Source organism: Corella eumyota, chromosome 1, assembly GCF_963082875.1.
Source record: "Corella eumyota chromosome 1, kaCorEumy4.1, whole genome shotgun sequence".
NCBI classification, from domain to species: domain Eukaryota; kingdom Metazoa; phylum Chordata; class Ascidiacea; order Phlebobranchia; family Corellidae; genus Corella; species Corella eumyota.
Window position 1 is genome coordinate 4,934,680 of NC_137490.1, and position 21,144 is coordinate 4,955,823.

General features: G+C 25.9%; 1 protein-coding gene across 1 annotated transcript; it reads left to right on the forward strand.

Moving 5' to 3' along the window:
- Nucleotides 1–17,701: 17,701 nt before the first annotated feature.
- LOC145763607 (protein SLC31A2-like) lies at nt 17,702–19,469 on the forward strand. The gene is made up of 5 exons (XM_082575092.1): nt 17,702–17,920; nt 18,048–18,154; nt 18,437–18,547; nt 18,803–18,973; nt 19,260–19,469. Exons 1-5 carry the CDS (start codon nt 17,755–17,757, stop codon nt 19,317–19,319), a joined length of 615 nt encoding a protein of 204 aa, XP_082431218.1. The 5' UTR covers nt 17,702–17,754; the 3' UTR covers nt 19,320–19,469.
- The last annotated feature ends 1,675 nt before the right edge of the window (nt 19,470–21,144 follow it).

Consider the following 21,144-nt stretch of genomic DNA (forward strand, 5'->3'; position numbering starts at 1 on the left):
AAAATTTTAGGTTTTGAGATTTCATAAATTTTTAATAAAAGTGTCATAAATTTTTTGAATATTAATTTTTTCGAAAATATTTTGTAAACACGGTAATTGGACCTGTGCGGTTCTAACACAACAATTATTTTTCGATTTAAAATTTTTTTATTTTTTTTCAAAAAATTTGTATGCAATATCATTGGCCAAAAATATCACGTGACCTAATTAAACCCAAAATAAAAATTACCTCAAACTTTTGTTCTACTCAAATTTTTGCAAAATGTTTTATCTTGAATGTTAGTTAGGCCAATGCGCGCCTACTTAAATATAAAATTTCAGATTTTGGGATTTCATAAATTTTTAATAAAAGTTTCATAACTTTTATGAATATTAATATTTTCGAAAAATATTATGTAAACACGGTAATTGGACCTGTGCGGTTCTAACACAACAATTATTTTTCGATTTAAAATTTTTTAATTTTTTTCAAAAAATTTGTATGCAATATCATTGGCCAAAAATATCACGTGACCTAATTAAACCCAAAATAAAAATTACCTCAAACTTTTGTTTTACTAAAAATTTTTGCGAAATGTTTTATCTTGAATGTTAGTTAGGCCAATGCGCGTCTAATAAAATACAAAATTTTAGGTTTTGTGATTTCATAAATTTTTAATAAAAGTGTCATAACTTTTATGAATATTAATATTTTTGAAAAATATTATGTAAACACGGTAATTGGACCTGTGCGGTTCTAACACAACAATTATTTTTTGATTTAAAATTTTTTATTTTTTTTCAAAAAATTTGTATGCAATATCATTGGCCAAAAATATCACGTGACCTAATTAAACCCAAAATAAAAATTATCTCAAACTTTTGTTCTACTCAAAATTTTTGCAAAATGTTTTATCTTGAATGTTAGTTAGGCCAATGCGCACCTACTTAAATATAAAATTTCAGATTTTGGGATTTCATAAATTTTTTATAAAAGTTTCATAACTTTTATGAATATTAATATTTTCGAAAAATATTATGTAAACACGGTAATTGGACCTGTGCGGTTCTAACACAACAATTATTTTTCGATTTAAAATTTTTAATTTTTTTTCAAAAAATTTGTATGCAATATCATTGGCCAAAAATATCACGTGACCTAATTAAACCCAAAATAAAAATTATCTCAAACTTTTGTTTTACTGAAAATTTTCGCGAAATGTTTTATCTTGAATGTTAATTAGGCCTATGCGCGTCTAATAAAATACAAAATTTTAGGTTTTGAGATTTCATAAACTTTTAATAAAAGTGTCATAACTTTTATGAATATTAATATTTTCGAAAAATATTATGTAAACACGGTAATTGGACCTGTGCGGTTCTAACACAACAATTATTTTTCGATTTAAAATTTTTAATTTTTTTTCAAAAAATTTGTATGCAATATCATTGGCCAAAAATATCACGTGACCTAATTAAACCCAAAATAAAAATTATCTCAAACTTTTGTTCTACTCAAAATTTTTGCAAAATGTTTTATCTTGAATGTTAGTTAGGCCAATGCGCGTCTAATAAAATACAAAATTTTAGGTTTTGAGATTTCATAAATTTTTAATAAAAGTGTCATAAAATTTTTGAATATTAATATTTTCGAAAATATTTTGTAAACACGGTAATTGGACCTGTGCGGTTCTAACACAACAATTATTTTTCGATTTAAAATTTTTTTATTTTTTTTCAAAAAATTTGTATGCAATATCATTGGCCAAAAATATCACGTGACCTAATTAAACCCAAAATAAAAATTACCTCAAACTTTTGTTCTACTCAAAATTTTTGCAAAATGTTTTATCTTGAATGTTAGTTAGGCCAATGCGCGCCTACTTAAATATAAAATTTCAGATTTTGGGATTTCATAAATTTTTAATAAAAGTTTCATAACTTTTATGAATATTAATATTTTCGAAAAATATTATGTAAACACGGTAATTGGACCTGTGCGGTTCTAACACAACAATTATTTTTTGATTTAAATTTTTTTATTTTTTTTCAAAAAATTTGTATGCAATATCATTGGCCAAAAATATCACGTGACCTAATTAAACCCAAAATAAAAATTACCTCAAACTTTTGTTTTACTAAAAATTTTCGCGAAATGTTTTATCTTGAATGTTAGTTAGGCCAATGCGCGTCTAATAAAATACAAAATTTTAGGTTTTGTGATTTCATAAATTTTTAATAAAAGTGTCATAACTTTTATTAATATTAATATTTTTGAAAAATATTATGTAAACACGGTAATTGGACCTGTGCGGTTCTAACACAACAATTATTTTTCGATTTAAAATTTTTTATTTTTTTTCAAAAAATTTGTATGCAATATCATTGGCCAAAAATATCACGTGACCTAATTAAACCCAAAATAAAAATTACCTCAAACTTTTGTTTTACTAAAAATTTTCGCGAAATGTTTTATCTTGAATGTTAGTTAGGCCAATGCGCGTCTAATAAAATACAAAATTTTAGGTTTTGTGATTTCATAAATTTTTAATAAAAGTGTCATAACTTTTATGAATATTAATATTTTTGAAAAATATTATGTAAACACGGTAATTGGACCTGTGCGGTTCTAACACAACAATTATTTTTTAATTTAAAATTTTTAATTTTTTTTCAAAAAATTTGTATGCAATATCATTGGCCAAAAATATCACGTGACCTAATTAAACCCAAAATAAAAATTATCTCAAACTTTTGTTCTACTCAAAATTTTTGCAAAATGTTTTATCTTGAATGTTAGTTAGGCCAATGCGCACCTACTTAAATATAAAATTTCAGATTTTGGGATTTCATAAATTTTTTATAAAAGTTTCATAACTTTTATGAATATTAATATTTTCGAAAAATATTATGTAAACACGGTAATTGGACCTGTGCGGTTCTAACACAACAATTATTTTTCGATTTAAAATTTTTTTATTTTTTTTCAAAAAATTTGTATGCAATATCATTGGCCAAAAATATCACGTGACCTAATTAAACCCAAAATAAAAATTACCTCAAACTTTTGTTCTACTCAAAATTTTTGCAAAATGTTTTATCTTGAATGTTAGTTAGGCCAATGCGCGCCTACTTAAATATAAAATTTCAGATTTTGGGATTTCATAAATTTTTAATAAAAGTTTCATAACTTTTATGAATATTAATATTTTCGAAAAATATTATGTAAACACGGTAATTGGACCTGTGCGGTTCTAACACAACAATTATTTTTTGATTTAAAATTTTTTATTTTTTTTCAAAAAATTTGTATGCAATATCATTGGCCAAAAATATCACGTGACCTAATTAAACCCAAAATAAAAATTATCTCAAACTTTTGTTCTACTCAAAATTTTTATCTTGAATGTTAGTTAGGCCAATGCGCACCTACTTAAATATAAAATTTCAGATTTTGGGATTTCATAAATTTTTTATAAAAGTTTCATAACTTTTATGAATATTAATATTTTCGAAAAATATTATGTAAACACGGTAATTGGACCTGTGCGGTTCTAACACAACAATTATTTTTCGATTTAAAATTTTTAATTTTTTTTCAAAAAATTTGTATGCAATATCATTGGCCAAAAATATCACGTGACCTAATTAAACCCAAAATAAAAATTATCTCAAACTTTTGTTTTACTGAAAATTTTCGCGAAATGTTTTATCTTGAATGTTAATTAGGCCAATGCGCGTCTAATAAAATACAAAATTTTAGGTTTTGAGATTTCATAAACTTTTAATAAAAGTGTCATAACTTTTATGAATATTAATATTTTCGAAAAATATTATGTAAACACGGTAATTGGACCTGTGCGGTTCTAACACAACAATTATTTTTCGATTTAAAATTTTTAATTTTTTTTCAAAAAATTTGTATGCAATATCATTGGTCAAAAATATCACGTGATCTAGTTAAACCCAAAATAAAAATTATCTCAAACTTTTGTTCTATTCAAAATTTTTGCAAAATGTTTTATCTTGAATGTTAGTTAGGCCAATGCGCGTCTAATAAAATACAAAATTTTAGGTTTTGAGATTTCATAAATTTTTAATAAAAGTGTCATAAATTTTTTGAATATTAATTTTTTCGAAAATATTTTGTAAACACGGTAATTGGACCTGTGCGGTTCTAACACAACAATTATTTTTCGATTTAAAATTTTTTTATTTTTTTTCAAAAAATTTGTATGCAATATCATTGGCCAAAAATATCACGTGACCTAATTAAACCCAAAATAAAAATTACCTCAAACTTTTGTTCTACTCAAATTTTTGCAAAATGTTTTATCTTGAATGTTAGTTAGGCCAATGCGCGCCTACTTAAATATAAAATTTCAGATTTTGGGATTTCATAAATTTTTAATAAAAGTTTCATAACTTTTATGAATATTAATATTTTCGAAAAATATTATGTAAACACGGTAATTGGACCTGTGCGGTTCTAACACAACAATTATTTTTCGATTTAAAATTTTTTAATTTTTTTCAAAAAATTTGTATGCAATATCATTGGCCAAAAATATCACGTGACCTAATTAAACCCAAAATAAAAATTACCTCAAACTTTTGTTTTACTAAAAATTTTTGCGAAATGTTTTATCTTGAATGTTAGTTAGGCCAATGCGCGTCTAATAAAATACAAAATTTTAGGTTTTGTGATTTCATAAATTTTTAATAAAAGTGTCATAACTTTTATAAATATTAATATTTTTGAAAAATATTATGTAAACACGGTAATTGGACCTGTGCGGTTCTAACACAACAATTATTTTTTGATTTAAAATTTTTTATTTTTTTTCAAAAAATTTGTATGCAATATCATTGGCCAAAAATATCACGTGACCTAATTAAACCCAAAATAAAAATTATCTCAAACTTTTGTTCTACTCAAAATTTTTGCAAAATGTTTTATCTTGAATGTTAGTTAGGCCAATGCGCACCTACTTAAATATAAAATTTCAGATTTTGGGATTTCATAAATTTTTTATAAAAGTTTCATAACTTTTATGAATATTAATATTTTCGAAAAATATTATGTAAACACGGTAATTGGACCTGTGCGGTTCTAACACAACAATTATTTTTCGATTTAAAATTTTTAATTTTTTTTCAAAAAATTTGTATGCAATATCATTGGCCAAAAATATCACGTGACCTAATTAAACCCAAAATAAAAATTATCTCAAACTTTTGTTTTACTGAAAATTTTCGCGAAATGTTTTATCTTGAATGTTAATTAGGCCTATGCGCGTCTAATAAAATACAAAATTTTAGGTTTTGAGATTTCATAAACTTTTAATAAAAGTGTCATAACTTTTATGAATATTAATATTTTCGAAAAATATTATGTAAACACGGTAATTGGACCTGTGCGGTTCTAACACAACAATTATTTTTCGATTTAAAATTTTTAATTTTTTTTCAAAAAATTTGTATGCAATATCATTGGCCAAAAATATCACGTGACCTAATTAAACCCAAAATAAAAATTATCTCAAACTTTTGTTCTACTCAAAATTTTTGCAAAATGTTTTATCTTGAATGTTAGTTAGGCCAATGCGCGTCTAATAAAATACAAAATTTTAGGTTTTGAGATTTCATAAATTTTTAATAAAAGTGTCATAAATTTTTTGAATATTAATATTTTCGAAAATATTTTGTAAACACGGTAATTGGACCTGTGCGGTTCTAACACAACAATTATTTTTCGATTTAAAATTTTTTTATTTTTTTTCAAAAAATTTGTATGCAATATCATTGGCCAAAAATATCACGTGACCTAATTAAACCCAAAATAAAAATTACCTCAAACTTTTGTTCTACTCAAAATTTTTGCAAAATGTTTTATCTTGAATGTTAGTTAGGCCAATGCGCGCCTACTTAAATATAAAATTTCAGATTTTGGGATTTCATAAATTTTTAATAAAAGTTTCATAACTTTTATGAATATTAATATTTTCGAAAAATATTATGTAAACACGGTAATTGGACCTGTGCGGTTCTAACACAACAATTATTTTTCGATTTAAAATTTTTAATTTTTTTTCAAAAAATTTGTATGCAATATCATTGGCCAAAAATATCACGTGACCTAATTAAACCCAAAATAAAAATTATCTCAAACTTTTGTTTTACTGAAAATTTTCGCGAAATGTTTTTTCTTGAATGTTAATTAGGCCAATGCGCGTCTAATAAAATACAAAATTTTAGGTTTTGAGATTTCATAAACTTTTAATAAAAGTGTCATAACTTTTATGAATATTAATATTTTCGAAAAATATTATGTAAACACGGTAATTGGACCTGTGCGGTTCTAACACAACAATTATTTTTCGATTTAAAATTTTTAATTTTTTTCAAAAAATTTGTATGCAATATCATTGGCCAAAAATATCACGTGACCTAATTAAACCCAAAATAAAAATTATCTCAAACTTTTGTTCTACTCAAAATTTTTGCAAAATGTTTTATCTTGAATGTTAGTTAGGCCAATGCGGGTCTAATAAAATACAAAATTCTAGGTTTTGAGATTTCATAAATTTTTAATAAAAGTTTCATAACTTTTATGAATATTAATATTTTCAAAAAATATTTTGTAAACACGGTAATTGGACCTGTGCAGTTTTAACACAACAATGATGTTTCGATTTAAAATTTTTTACTTTTTTTTAAAAAAATTTGTATGCAATATCATTGGCCAAAAATATCACGTGACCTAATTAAACCCAAAATAAAAATTACCTCAAACTTTTGTTTTACTGAAAATTTTCGCGAAATGTTTTGTCTTAAATGTTAGTTAAGCCAATGCGCGTCTAATAAAATACAAAATTTTAGTTTTAGAGATTTCATAAATTTTTAATAAAAGTTTCATAACTTTTATGAATATTAATATTTTCCAAAAATATTTTGTAAACACGGTAATTGGACCTGTGCGGTTCTAACACAACAATTATTTTTCGATTTAAAATTTTTTATTTTTTTTCAAAAAATTTGTATGCAATGTCATTGGCCAAAAATATCACGTGACCTAATTAAACCCAAAATAAAAATTACCTCAAACTTTTGTTTTCCTGTGCGGTTCTAACACAACAATTATTTTTCGATTTAAAATTTTAAATTTTTTTTCAAAAAATTTGTATGCAATATCATTGGCCAAAAATATCACGTGACCTAATTAAACCCAAAATAAAAATTATCTCAAACTTTTGTTTTACTGAAAATTTTTGCGAAATGTTTGATCTTGAATGTTAGTTAGGCCAATGCGCGTCTAATAAAATACAAAATTTTAGGTTTTGAGATTTCATAACTTTTTAATAAAAGTTTCATAACTTTTATGAATATTAATATTTTCAAAAAATATTTTGTAAACACGGTAATTGGACCTGTGCAGTTTTAACACAACAATGATTTTTCGATTTAAAATTTTTTATTTTTTTTTTAAAAAATTTGTATGCAATATCATTGGCCAAAAATATCACGTGACCTAATTAAACCCAAATAAAAAATTACCTCAAACTTTTGTTTTACTGAAAATTTTCGCGAAATGTTTTATCTTGAATGTTAGTTAGGCCAATGCGCGTCTAATAAAATACAAAATTTTAGGTTTTGAGATTTCATAAATTTTTAATAAAAGTTTCATAACTTTTATGAATATTAATATTTTTGAAAAATATTTTTTAAACACGGTAATTGAACCTGTGCGGTTCTAACACAACAATGATTTTTTGATTTAAAATTTTTTATTTTTTTTAAAAATTTGTATGCAATATCATTGGCCAAAAATATCACGTGACCTAATTAAACCCAAAATAAAAATTATCTCAATCTTTTGTTCTACTCAAAATTTTTGCAAAATGTTTTATCTTGAATGTTAGTTAGGCCAATGCGCGCCTAATTAAATATAAAATTTCAGATTTTGGGATTTTATAAATTTTTAATAAAAGTTTCATAACTTTTATGAATATTAATATTTTTGAAAAATATTATGTAAACACGGTAATTGGACCTGTGCGGTTCTAACACAACAATTATTTTTCGATTTAAAATTTTTTATTTTTTTTCAAAAAATTTGTATGTAATATCATTGGCCAAAAATATCACGTGACCTAATTAAACCCAAAATAAAAATTATCTCAAACTTTTGTTTTACTGAAAGTTTTCGCGAAATGTTTTATCTTGAATGTTAGTTAGGCCAATGCGCGTGTAATAAAATATAAAATTTTAGGTTTTGAGATTTCATAAATTTTTAATAAAAGTTTCATAACTTTTATAAATATAAATATTTTCGAAAAATATTTTGTAAACACGGTAATTGGACCTGTGCGGTTCCTAACACAACAATTATTTTTCGATTTAAAATTTTTTATTTTATTTTTTTAAATTTGTATGCAATATCATTGGCCAAAAATATCACGTGACCTAATTAAACCCAAAATAAAATTTATCTCAAACTTTTGTTTTACTGAAAATTTTCGCGAAATGTTTTATCTTGAATGTTAGTTAGGCCAATGCGCGTCTAATTAAATATAAAATTTCAGATTTTGGGATTTCATAAATTTTTAATAAAAGTTTCATAACTTTTATGAATATTAATATTTTTGAAAAATATTAGGTAAACACGGTAATCGGACCTGTGCGGTTCTAACACAACAATTATTTTTCGATTTAAAATTTTTAATTTTTTTTCAAAAAATTTGTATGCAATATCATTGGCCAAAAATATCACGTGACCTAATGAAAACCAAAATAAAAATTACCTCAAACTTTTGTTTTACTGAAAATTTACGCGAAATGTTTTTTCTTGAATGTTAGTTAGGCCAATGCGCGTCTATTAAAATACAAAATTTTAAGTTTTGAGATTTTTTTAATTTTTAATAAAAGTGTCTTAACTTTTATGAATATTAATATTTTCGAAAAATATTTTGTAAACATTATAATAAGACCTACGGTTCTAACAGAACAATTATTTTTCGATTTAAATGTTTTTTTTTTTTAATTTGTATGTAATATTATTGGCCAAAAATATCACGTGACCTAATTAAACCCAAGAAATTTTCGAAAACAATTAAAAAAACAAAAAAAAGAGCATTTTTTTATTTCACGTACATAGAATCGTTAGCGTGACCTTTTGAACTATCAAAACTGTATACTTAGCTCGACCAATGATCATCGCGATATATAAATATAAACTGTATACGTAATATAAAAATGATGTAATTTTTGTTCTGTTCAATATTTTTTGAATTTTTTTTTATCTTAGGTGTTCTTTTGAGTGTTTTAACATAAATATAATCTCAAGTTAAAGTAACGACATCCAACTATTTTGAAGTACTTTAAAAATAAAATTTTACTACGATTGTTTAAGCCAAACACATTTTAAAAGTTAAAGCAAACGAGCCTAAAAAAAACCTAAAAGTAATCAACAAATTAAATTTATTTAAACTTGATAAACGCAGAAATGAAGTTTAGTGATCGTCAGTAGAGATATAAAAATATTAGAGATATATTTTTAGGTTGCACTTGATGAACTTCTTTTGTTAACCTTCCAACTATTTACGTGAAAGCGAGAAAAACCTAATCAAAAAGAAAAAAGAAATTACAATTTTCTTCAAGACGCTTCGGGGAACTCCCAAATTTCTGTTTTTATTTATCACGCTTAGTTTTTAAAAAAATGCTAAATTATGTATTTAACTGAATGTTAAAAATTCAGTTAACTTTAAGATAACAAAAAATAGTTTTTAAAACTTAAATATGTTTTGAATCATTTTTTTTAATTTAACTGTAAAACAATTTTTTAATTTAATTATTTTTTATTTTAATTTACTATTGAACCCTTATTATGGTTCGAAATCTTAGATTTCAAAACATATTGTTATTGTCAGTGTATTTATTATTATTATGGTTCGAAATCTTAGATTTCGAAATATATTGTTATTGTCATTATACTTATTATTATTATTTTTATTCTTTCTAGTCCCAATTTTGAAAGAAGATATCTTTAGTTCCTTAGAATTTAAAAATCTGAAATTTTAGTATGTTGTTTATTATCAGATTATGTTTTCATTCTCCTATTTACAACATTTAATTATCACTAATTACTAAAAAAGTGTTTATTTATTAAAATTTAAAGTTTGTTATTTATTTTTTAAATCTTGGTCAATTGTATATCATGATATCAGTAACTCAAAAATGAATTAAAATTTTAATTTTTATCACTATTTACTAATTAAAGGGTGTTTCTTTATTAAAATTTAAAGGTTGTTATTAATTTTTCAAATCTTGGTCAATTGTATATTATGATATTAGTAACTCAAAACTGAATTAAAATTTTAATTTTTAATCACTAAATACTAATTAATAAGTGTTTGTTTATTTAAATTTAAAGGTTGTTGTTAATTTTTAAAATTTTTGTCAATTGTATATTATGATATTAGTAACTCAAAAATAAATTAAAATTTTAATTTTTGACATTAATTACTAATAAATAGGTGTTTGTTTATTTAAATTTAATGATTGTTATTAGATTTTTAAATTTTGGTCAGTTATATGTTATAATATTTATAACTTGAAAATGAAATAAAAATTAATTCTTGTTTGTTTATTATATTTAAATGCTTGTTTGTTGATTAAAAGATAAAGTCTGATATTAAGCATTAAAAATTTGGTATGATGTATTTTAAAATATAAGTAGTTCAAAATCATATTTAAAAAAGAAGTTTCAATTGTTTATCATATTTAAATGCTTGTTTATTTAATTTAAATCAAAAATCAATTTTAGGAATTTAAAATTTGGTATAATCTATATCCTGATATAAACAACTTAAAACTGCGTTAAATATTAGTTTTTGTGTGTATAGTATATATAAATGCTTGTTTGTTTATTCGAAGATATGTAATATTCTTAGTTAATGTTTATGCATATCTTTTTTTATTTATAAAAATTTATGTTAAAAATAATCAAATAATTTCGAACCATATTTTATTTATCAAATAAATCTAGTTTTTCATGTTATCGACAAAATTAAAGTGACTTTTCATGTTTTGGGACAAAGTTTAGTTAATTTTCATGTTAATAGTACCAACTTTAAGTTATTTTTTATATTTTAAGACAAAGTTAAGTTATTTCCAATTTAATTAGACCAATTTTGAGTTATTTTCCATTTTTTTTTAAATTAAGTTATATTTCATGTTAAATTGGCAAATTTTAAGTTCTTTTTTATGTTAATTTGACAAAGTTTTAAGTTATTTTCCATTTTAATTGGACAAAGTTTAAAGTTATTCTCCATTTTAATTGGACAAATTCTAAGTTATTTTTATATTAATTGGTTTTAAGTTAATTGCCATGTTAATTGGACAAAGTTTTAAGTTATTTGCCCATGTTAATTGGACCAATTTTAAGAAATTTTCATGGACAAAGTTAAGGTTTTATTTTATGTCATTGAACAAATTTTTTAATTGTATACATGGCAGAATAGGAGCCCGAGGTATAAGAATAATAAATCTTTCTTTTTTTATTTCGACATTATTAAGTTAAAAAAAACTACATGTAAAATATAGTCACGATACACATATGGCAAAGAGTAAAAACATTTATAATTTACATTGAAAAAATAATAAATGTTACTAAAGAATAAAAATGACAATACAATAAACATGTAAGAAAGCACGGATAAATGCAAAGAAAAAACAAAATGCAAAAATACATTTCACTTGAAAATAAAAAATAATTAAACATTTAATACAAGATAATAATCGAAGTAACGAAATAATTACATAAAAAGTACAAAAAATATTGCAATTTAGTATACATGGTCATTAGTACAACTACTTTGATATAAAAAATAGTTTTATGGATGAAAAAAAAAGTTAATTTGACTTGCAAAAATTATAGAAAAATAAATAACATAAAGTATGCAAAAATTACTGTTTATATAAATATATGTCCAGTTTTATTTACAGCAGTGTTTACGTAAATTTAACTTCTATAAAGGTAATGTCTTTGTCTGTTTGTACAGTTCATTTGGATCTGTACATTATATTGTCACAAAACCTCGGTAAAATGGTTATTGGACCCTTAAAAAAAGACTGGCCCCTCAGAAAACAAGAACCAGCCCCTTTAGAATGGGTGATTGGCTGGCCCTCAGAAAAAGCGGAGTAGTGGGTCTTTTAGCAAACGTTGTATATATGCTCTGATCTTTTTTCCTAAAAAATAATAAAGATTAAATTATTGCATACAAATATTTGAAGTGTGGTTGTAATTATTTGATTGTGTTAATGTTAAATGTACCATTTAATTAAGATATGGTTATTTATTTGTTTTGTGACTTTTTACATTATTATACAAACTCAATGCTCATCAACCAGAATCTAAAAAATAAAAGAACAGGGTTAGTATTTGTTTGTTGTAATCTACCCTGAGGAAAAAAATAAAAAAGGTTAGATTGAAGTTTTCTTTTCAACAAGAACTCTAAAAATAAAGAACAAATTAAAATTGGCCAAAAACAAATCCACGAGCTCTTCGTAATAGTCAACCAGCATCTAAAAATAAAAAACAGAATGTTTAAATTTGTTTTTGGTAATCTAACCTGAAAAAAAGCCTGTAAAAAAGGATTAGTTTGGTTTTAGTTTTTGAAAGGCCCCTGAAAAAAAAAATATAATTTGGTTAGTAATGCCCCTGTAAAAAAAATTAAACGAACGGTTCAAGAGGCTCCTGTGAAGGTAAATAATAGGTTTAAAGGTAGGAAATAAGAATAGCCTGCAAAAAACAAAAGGGAGAGAAATTGGAAATTTTTGTGTTTTTTTCTGCATGTTTAATGTAGTGTTTTACTTTGTGTGCTATTTTGGACTCCGTCCACGAAATTAAATATTGCTTTATATCAAGCTCCGCCCACAAAATTAAATAATTTATGTTGGGTTCCAACCCACTCACACACTTAGGTTTAGTACATAAATATAACAGGGCAAATAAAATACAGTGAATTTACACACATAAATAATATAAACCACACATAGGACTAGTTTTCTAAAATCTAGTCTTTTAAATTTTTTATATATACTTTACTTGCGCAAAACATCTAAAAAAAACCATTAAACAGTCCCGTTAAATATAATTATAAACACATAAAAACCTGAACACACTTGGGACTGTGTCAACTATACCACTTTTAATGCGCAAAATTATGAGTTGTTACCAGTCAAAATAAACAAACAGACACGTGATACTACAAACTTTTAACCCGTGAAAACTTTTAAAGCCCTTTATTATGCAGTACATATAAAAAATAGGCACGTGAAAACCTACAGCCCTACAGACCTAAAGCCCTACAGCCCACCTTCTGTTGAGTGAGGTCCTGAGACTTTTTTTTGAATTTTGCCAAGTTGAAGTGAGGTCCTGAGACTTTTTCAGTTCTTCTTTTGCATAAAAAACACATTACACACATAAGCCTAGTTTTATAAATCTGTTCTATATACTCTATTTAGTACTTGCGCAAAACATCTAAAAACCCATTAAACAGTCTTGTTTAATATAATTATGAACACACAGAAACCTAAACACATTGAGACTGTGTCAACTATACTACTTTTAATGCGCAAAATTATGAGTTTTTAACTAGTCACAAATAAAAAAATGCAGACACGTGAAACTTTTAACCCGTGAAATTTAAAGCGCTCAATTATGCAGTACATAAAAAAAATCAGGCACGCGAAAACCTACAGCCTTACAGACCTCAACTAAATAAGGTCTTGAGTTTTTTTTAGGTTTGAAGTATGATCCAATCCATTCCAAAGTTGTCTTCGAGTCCTGAGTTCTTCGACTTAACTTCCCCCTTGCTAGTTGCAAGAGAGACTTATTATGATTCCATCCACTTTCCATTCCTCCAATTTCTGCCATTACCTTTTTCCTCCATTTATTAAATCCAAATAAAATCCATTTTCTCTGCATTGAAAATATTGTTTAGAAGAGAGTGATAGACACTAAACCCTACTTAAAATTAAGTTTTTTTTGTCAATTTTATGATATGTCGAATCGTGCCAAAATTTTTTAAATTATGTCACTTTTTTAATTCTTTTAATGCCAACAACATTAAATTCCGCCAATTTACATGCCAAACACTATTAATGTATAATTGTTATTTTTGTCCTGTCAACAATTTTAAAATATGTTAATTTTTAATAACTAGTGCCAGATTTTTTAATTTATGCGAAATGTACAGTTATTTGTATATTTAAATACCTCGTTTAACTACTTTTTGGGAGTACCTGCGCATCAACACATGTTTAATAATGTTTATAAGTTTTTAATTAAAAAAAATAAAAAATTAATATTTTATTGGTTAAGTATGATAAATTAATACCAATTTTTTTATAATTATTCCAAAATTAATTGAAAGTTAAAAAATAATTTTAAATCAATTAAATAAAAGTTACATACCTGGAACAGTGTTCAGAAAACTTGGACACAAGTCTCACAGGAGCAAGTCCAACTTCACTAAGTCTTCTAAAAAAAATTAAAATCTTCTGAAAATTAGTTTTTTTTAAATAAAATATATTTGTAATTAATTATTAACTGCTTATAATATGTCTCATTTTATACTGTTAATGATAAACTTTAAAAAAAACTTAACTATAAATAACTAATAAAAACACGTCTACCCACCTTAAAAGTCCATCTAGAAAGAACTAAAATTCCGATTTCAAATCAAATTTGTCACAAAACACCAAGTCACGTGACTCTGCACGTGTTCTGTGACATGTGTGTAAGTGCACGACGTCTCTTGCAGTGGAAAGCGCTTTTCAAGCTGTCACTCGAAATGTATTTGCTTAAATATTCTAAACAACTCATTAAAACGTTAATATAACAACACAAACTAATAACCTGTTATAATATGTAAATGTTAATTTATTTTTTAAGAATTATTTGTAACAATTAACGTCTTAAATTACGACTAAGCAACTTATACGTGCGTTAACATAGCACATTACGTAACACCAGAATTTTCAGATTATGATGCAACTTCGTGTTTTAAAGGAATTTCTCGGGGAGACGCACCAATTAAGACGTCGCATTCCCCTCGCTTAATTGATAAATTACAGCTGGATTTATCTGAATATTATAACCTTATTTGGTAATAAAACATCTGTTTAGTCTGCACGTGTTAACTAATTAAAACTTGCACCCGAGACCTCGTGGTAGAGGAATTTTTCGAGGAGGCGCACTAATAATGACGTCACGTTCCTTGCGCCTTGCTTAGTGGAAAATTTTAAGTTTCTATGCTTTATAACAGACCTATGTTAAAGCAATAGTAAATTATATTATTCCCTTTTCTTAATTTTATTAAATCGAAATCCAATGTTTGTTAGTGTTCAAACACATTATTATAATTATTTTATAAATATTAAACTCAAAATAAGTTTTTTTTTATTTTTAATAAATATTCAACAACAAAAAATAGCAAAAATAAATTAACTAAAGGTCATGCCTGTTCCATAAAGTCCTAAACGTTTGCAGAGAAGGCACGACCGCTTTTTAATGGTAACCTGGCAATAATGTTAAAACTGCAATCCTAAAAAGAAGGTGGTTATGATTCTTAAACAAGTTGTAAATTACATAACATGTACGTAGTTCATTAAAATAGTAATTTTTAAAACTTTATATGTGACGCTAAATCGAAATATGTGACGCTAAATCGCTGTTAGATATTATTTATAGCAGAAAACGTCATATTTATATTTCAGAGTGTTGTTAATCAGTGACCACATGCACTCATGACAAGAAGAACAACAAGCACGTGGTTTGTAACATATTTGGATCAGTGAATAAATATTTTACGGTATGACGCATTGGAGGCGTTTAGTGAGCGTATAGGTGAATGGTTTAAGTGTCTTAAAATTAAGAGTGTTAACTCAAATAGGGTTTGCTTTGCGGTTTCGTTAAAAAAAACAAATGCTGTTATTTAACTTAGAATATAAAAATACACTTGTTTTTTTCTAATAATTCATGTCTTTTAAGTTTACTTGTTGCTAACCCATAAATATTATGTTAGAACCATTTTAGAGATATAAACAAATAAATGCGTAAACTGTAAAAGTTGTCCCACTTTTCAATAAAAAGAAATCAAAACTATTACTCACGGAATAAGGTTTTAAGTCAATAACAATTTTCGTTTTTCTGCATCACCTTTAGTTAAAATTATTTGTTTTTTTGGCATTGTATTTCATTGAAAAAGATTGCTACTGTGACATTTTTGAGATATATGTATGCATCATGCTTAATGATAAATAATGTGACTCTGGGGCAGCTCAAACCCGACGCCTTTAAACTGGTAGTCTTCTGGACAGTATACCGTACTGCCGGATAATCATATTCACATGTAGCTCAACGCTTATAAAAGTGGTTTCTTAGTGCCACCTAATGACATTTATAATTTTAGCACCTTTAACAGCATAGTACTTATTCTCTTATGGATAAAGTAATTACATATTGACAATTTTTAATTGGTAATAATAATGTAAAATACTAGTAATACGCTTTAATTTATCTTTATCTAAACAAACAAAAATTAAAAATTACCAAAAATAATTAAGTAGAAGAGATTTAAATTTTAGGTATTTTTCTGCTAAATATATATATTTACAGTTTTTTAGTTATATTATTCTACTGCATACTTTTTCAGTTTTTAATACGCTTGATTTTATTAAATTAAGCAATATTGACTCAACGAACACAATCAACATTATAATATGGTCGGTTTGTATATAATTGACTTTTTTAAAAATGGCAAGCCTGTTAATAAGCTTTTGGCACAACACTACATAGAATTATTAAAATTCTTCTTCATCAATAACACTTAAACGAGGGAAGTATTAATAGTGAATGTGGTTTAATATTGGTTAAACAAAATTACTCTTCTTTTATTTTCATATAATAAAATCGCAGGAAATTGTCAGTTGAGCCGATTTTTTTTTAATTTAGCGTATATTATTACCTGAGAGATATTGCAGAGATACTGCATTATCGAACATAGGACCATCAGCTCTTTATACAACAAATAAGTAATAACGGCAAAACTTAATTAAAACCTAGACCAAGCGTTATACACCCAAAAAACATTTTTAATGATCAACACCTCCGAAGCGTTTAAAAAAGTATTTAACTTTAAAAAATAGATTTTAGCAAATTTATTTGAAAGACAGACCTAATCAACCGACTTATACATTTTCTATATATACAAATAAAGCAAACAATTTCAAATATTTGTGGTTTTAATATTAAAATAAAATTAAGACTTTGGACTAATACCTTTTACTTTGCTTTATAATATTGACTTAAGGTTTTAACGTTGCAATACAGTTACGACCTTTATTATAATCAGCAAAAATTGCGCCATTTTAACAAGTTTATCATCAGCAGTAAACACTTTGTCTCGACTTGATTTTATATAACGCTTTGGTTAGTTAATCATTAAACTTCAGCAGTAAACACTTTGTCTCGACTTGATTTTATATAACGCTTTGGTTAGTTAATCATTAAACTTACAATAATAGCGAAGCGAAGCCTACTAAACTGTTATACAACAAAGTAAGACAATGACAAGCAGATATAGCCAAAAAATAGTTTATTAGTTGGTAAATTTCTATATCTTTGGTAAATATTAAATTTTTGATATTAGATTGTTTACCTTACTTAAAAAATCTAGTTGTGTAAGTTAACTTATATTAGAAAACAATATGAATCACGGAGATCACGGAGACCATGAAATGGGTGGCATGACAACAGCAATGGATCATGGAGACCACGAAATGAGTGGCCATGAAATGTCAATGACCATGTTTTTTAATTTAATGATGCCATTTACTGTGGTGTTTAAAGGATGGGAAGTAACGGATAGCGCAAGTAATTGTCTTTCACACTTTTTAAAGATAAAACGTTCTCAAATTTCGTCTGTAATAACTTCGTGTAACCATATATAAGAGTTAATAAGATGATAGTAACATGTACCACAGCGAATATTTGTTTTTAGCGTTAATTGGATCTTGTTTTGGTGTTTTCGGAATGGCAATCATGTACGAACTGCTGAAAAACTTGCGACAAGTTTGGAAAGTAAAGTTTGAAAGGCGAGCTATTCAGGTAATTTCTAAATTAAACAATTTTGATTTAATAAAGAAATATTGTACTTAAAACAGAATTGACAATGTCTATCAATAAAAATAACTCCACTAGGTAAGTAGTTTTGAGTATTATTTTAGTTAATTTAAATAATAAAAAAGATTAAATGAAATTTAATCTATGCGTGATGCAAAATTTTCTAAAGCAATTACACGTCTTTACAATGCCTAAAGCAAGTTGCTTTTTTATATTATACTGAGCCGCAGAAACCGACAAATAGCTTTGTTTATATTTTCTTTACAGGCAAGCATGGGAGATTGTTGTAGCGAGGAGGGAGACGATTTTACCTACCGCAAAAAAAATCGCCAGTACTGGATTCACCTTTTAACACAATCCTTTCTCCATATTGCACAGGTTCATATAAAAAATACACAAGACTCCCCGCCAATATGCTCACCGTTTTTTTTTATAGGGCTTTTGTTATGAAAAAAGTTTAAATTAAAAAGTTCAAATACATTTAAATTTAAGCATTTAGCCGTTCGCGTTATAACAAACTATTACCACGATATACAGTGGTCCATAATTTTGCAACAATTTCTAATTCAAGTATCCTTATATAAACATAATATATTAATACGTATTTGTTTTTTTTTATATTTTTGTACGTAGATGTTTTTAGCCTACGTATTAATGTTGGTTGTGATGGCATATAACGTTTGGTTGTTCGTGGCTGTTCTAGCAGGCGGTAGTGTGGGTTATTTTCTTTCAGCGTTGATATTTGAACAACCCGTTGAAAACAAACGTCTAAAGGGAAAAGACAACCACGGAATGTTTGAAACTGTAAATATTTACGTTATTTTTTTACAAATACGTTAAATTTTATAATTTTTTATGTTTAATGTATTAGTAATGATATACTTTAAATCAATTTGTTACTTTTGGATCTGCATTTTTTTGCAAATACTACATATATATATACAAAATAACCACATACTACCACTAACAACTTAAATCTCAATTATATTAATTTTTACAATTTTAATGTTACGTTATAAACCGATATTAAACAAAAAAACTTTTAGCTTACACATGTATTATTACCATTTTTAAATTATTTTTCATGCAGGAACATACATCTAATGGAACTACATCCAGTCAGGAATCATCAAAACATTCAAAGTTTTAACTCTTCTTTCTTTTAACTGCATTATCTTTACTTAAACTTTTTAAGTTTTACATTAATTATAATTAATAATTAGCAATTTCTGTAAAAAATAAAGCTTAAATTTTATTAATTTTAATTTAGCATTATTGGTTTTGGACAAACCAAATGCATACTAATATTTTTTTTCTATGTAGATATTAAAATCAACTGTCCAAAATTTAATGAATGGTAGTCAGAATAAAGTTAATTAAATTAAAGAGTTTTTACAGAATAGAACTTATTAAAGATCAACGAAACTAATAAAATAAAAAATAGGAAAAAATACAGAATCGAAAAACAAGAATAAAAAAATTTATTTGAAATTTAAAAGTTTTATCTAAATATTAATCCCTTAGCTATTTTAAGAAAAGTTAAAAATCTAATAAAACGTACTTTTATTAATCATATTTTAACCTCTTGCCTAATACCTCGTTTCTATCTAATTTTAAAAAGGCATGAGACAAGTGTTGATAACTAAATACTTGGTTATTATTGGCACAATTGGTTGAAATATCAGTTTAATAAAAAATAACATAAAAATCACAAGTTGAGCTGCGCAATATTTGGTATGTTGTGACCATATAAAAAATAGCAATTAGATTTATCACCCTACCGACCTAGATTTATCACCCTACCGACCGGGTTTAAGTACTTAGTAGTATTGCTTTAATGTTACATGAATATTAATAATTGATCTTCGAGTAAATAGAATTAATGTATACGTTTGTAATTACCATAGGTTTGTTTTTGTTACTTTCGATTAAGTTATACAACTTGTGCAACTAAATATTTTGATCACACTATAGTTAGTTAGTAAATGTAGTGGATATACTTTACAGTTGGTAAATATTTTAATGCAATATTGTTTTTTTAAATGATTGAAAACCTTTCCTGGACCGCGCTGCATTTTCAGATGGGAATTCTGGGTCCTCTTCCGAAAGCTTTCCAGATGCAGGTTTGAGTTTTTGGACTGGGGGCGAGGGTGTGGAATTGATTGCTTGTGCAACCATTTCCTTTACGTGATACGGGGTGATATGAGAGATGACACATTTAAAGACGTTTTATGTTATGGGTGTGGACAATGTGAAGCTAGCCACTGCAAACAAAATATCAGCGTGGCTAATAACTGAAAACAAACTATACTCTGTTTTGCAATGCCTGGTGCGGAAATCACGATATCTGTTAGAACCTAATTAACCCAAAGATATACAGCTGTATCAGGGGTTAGCAAAGGAGCACCAGGAAGCATTAATCTTCACGAGAACACGAATAATGTGTTTATGGAGAAACTTCGAAATGTGCTGTCAATCAATTATCATTTTATATCGCGTGACACGTCACTTGTTTCCCTAATTTGAGTCATTGAATCGCCTATATATATTTAATTTATTTTGCTTAATATTCAGTGAGATAAAGATTATGTGTTAAACCTATAGTTATCGTTGCGATTATTCGCATTGGTAATCATGTATCGCCAAGTTTACGCCGTTTCACTAATAAAAGTGTGACTGTTAACATACAATCAAGTAGTCTAAATTAGCTAATCAATTAGTAAGGTTCAACGAAGTAGCTTAAATAAATCAACAGCAAAAATAAACTCTGTCAATCAAACTAAAATAACAATTAACTATACAAATGGTGACCCTACAAGAATAGCAACCCAAAAACTACATTATATAAACTCTACAAGGGGAGACCGAAAGGAATGAAAGAGCTCCCAGTGCTGGCGGGTTTCGATTTGTTTTTACTTAAAGTTTGTAAGTTAGGAGTAAATATGTTCGACAACATTTTAAATGTCGATATTGTT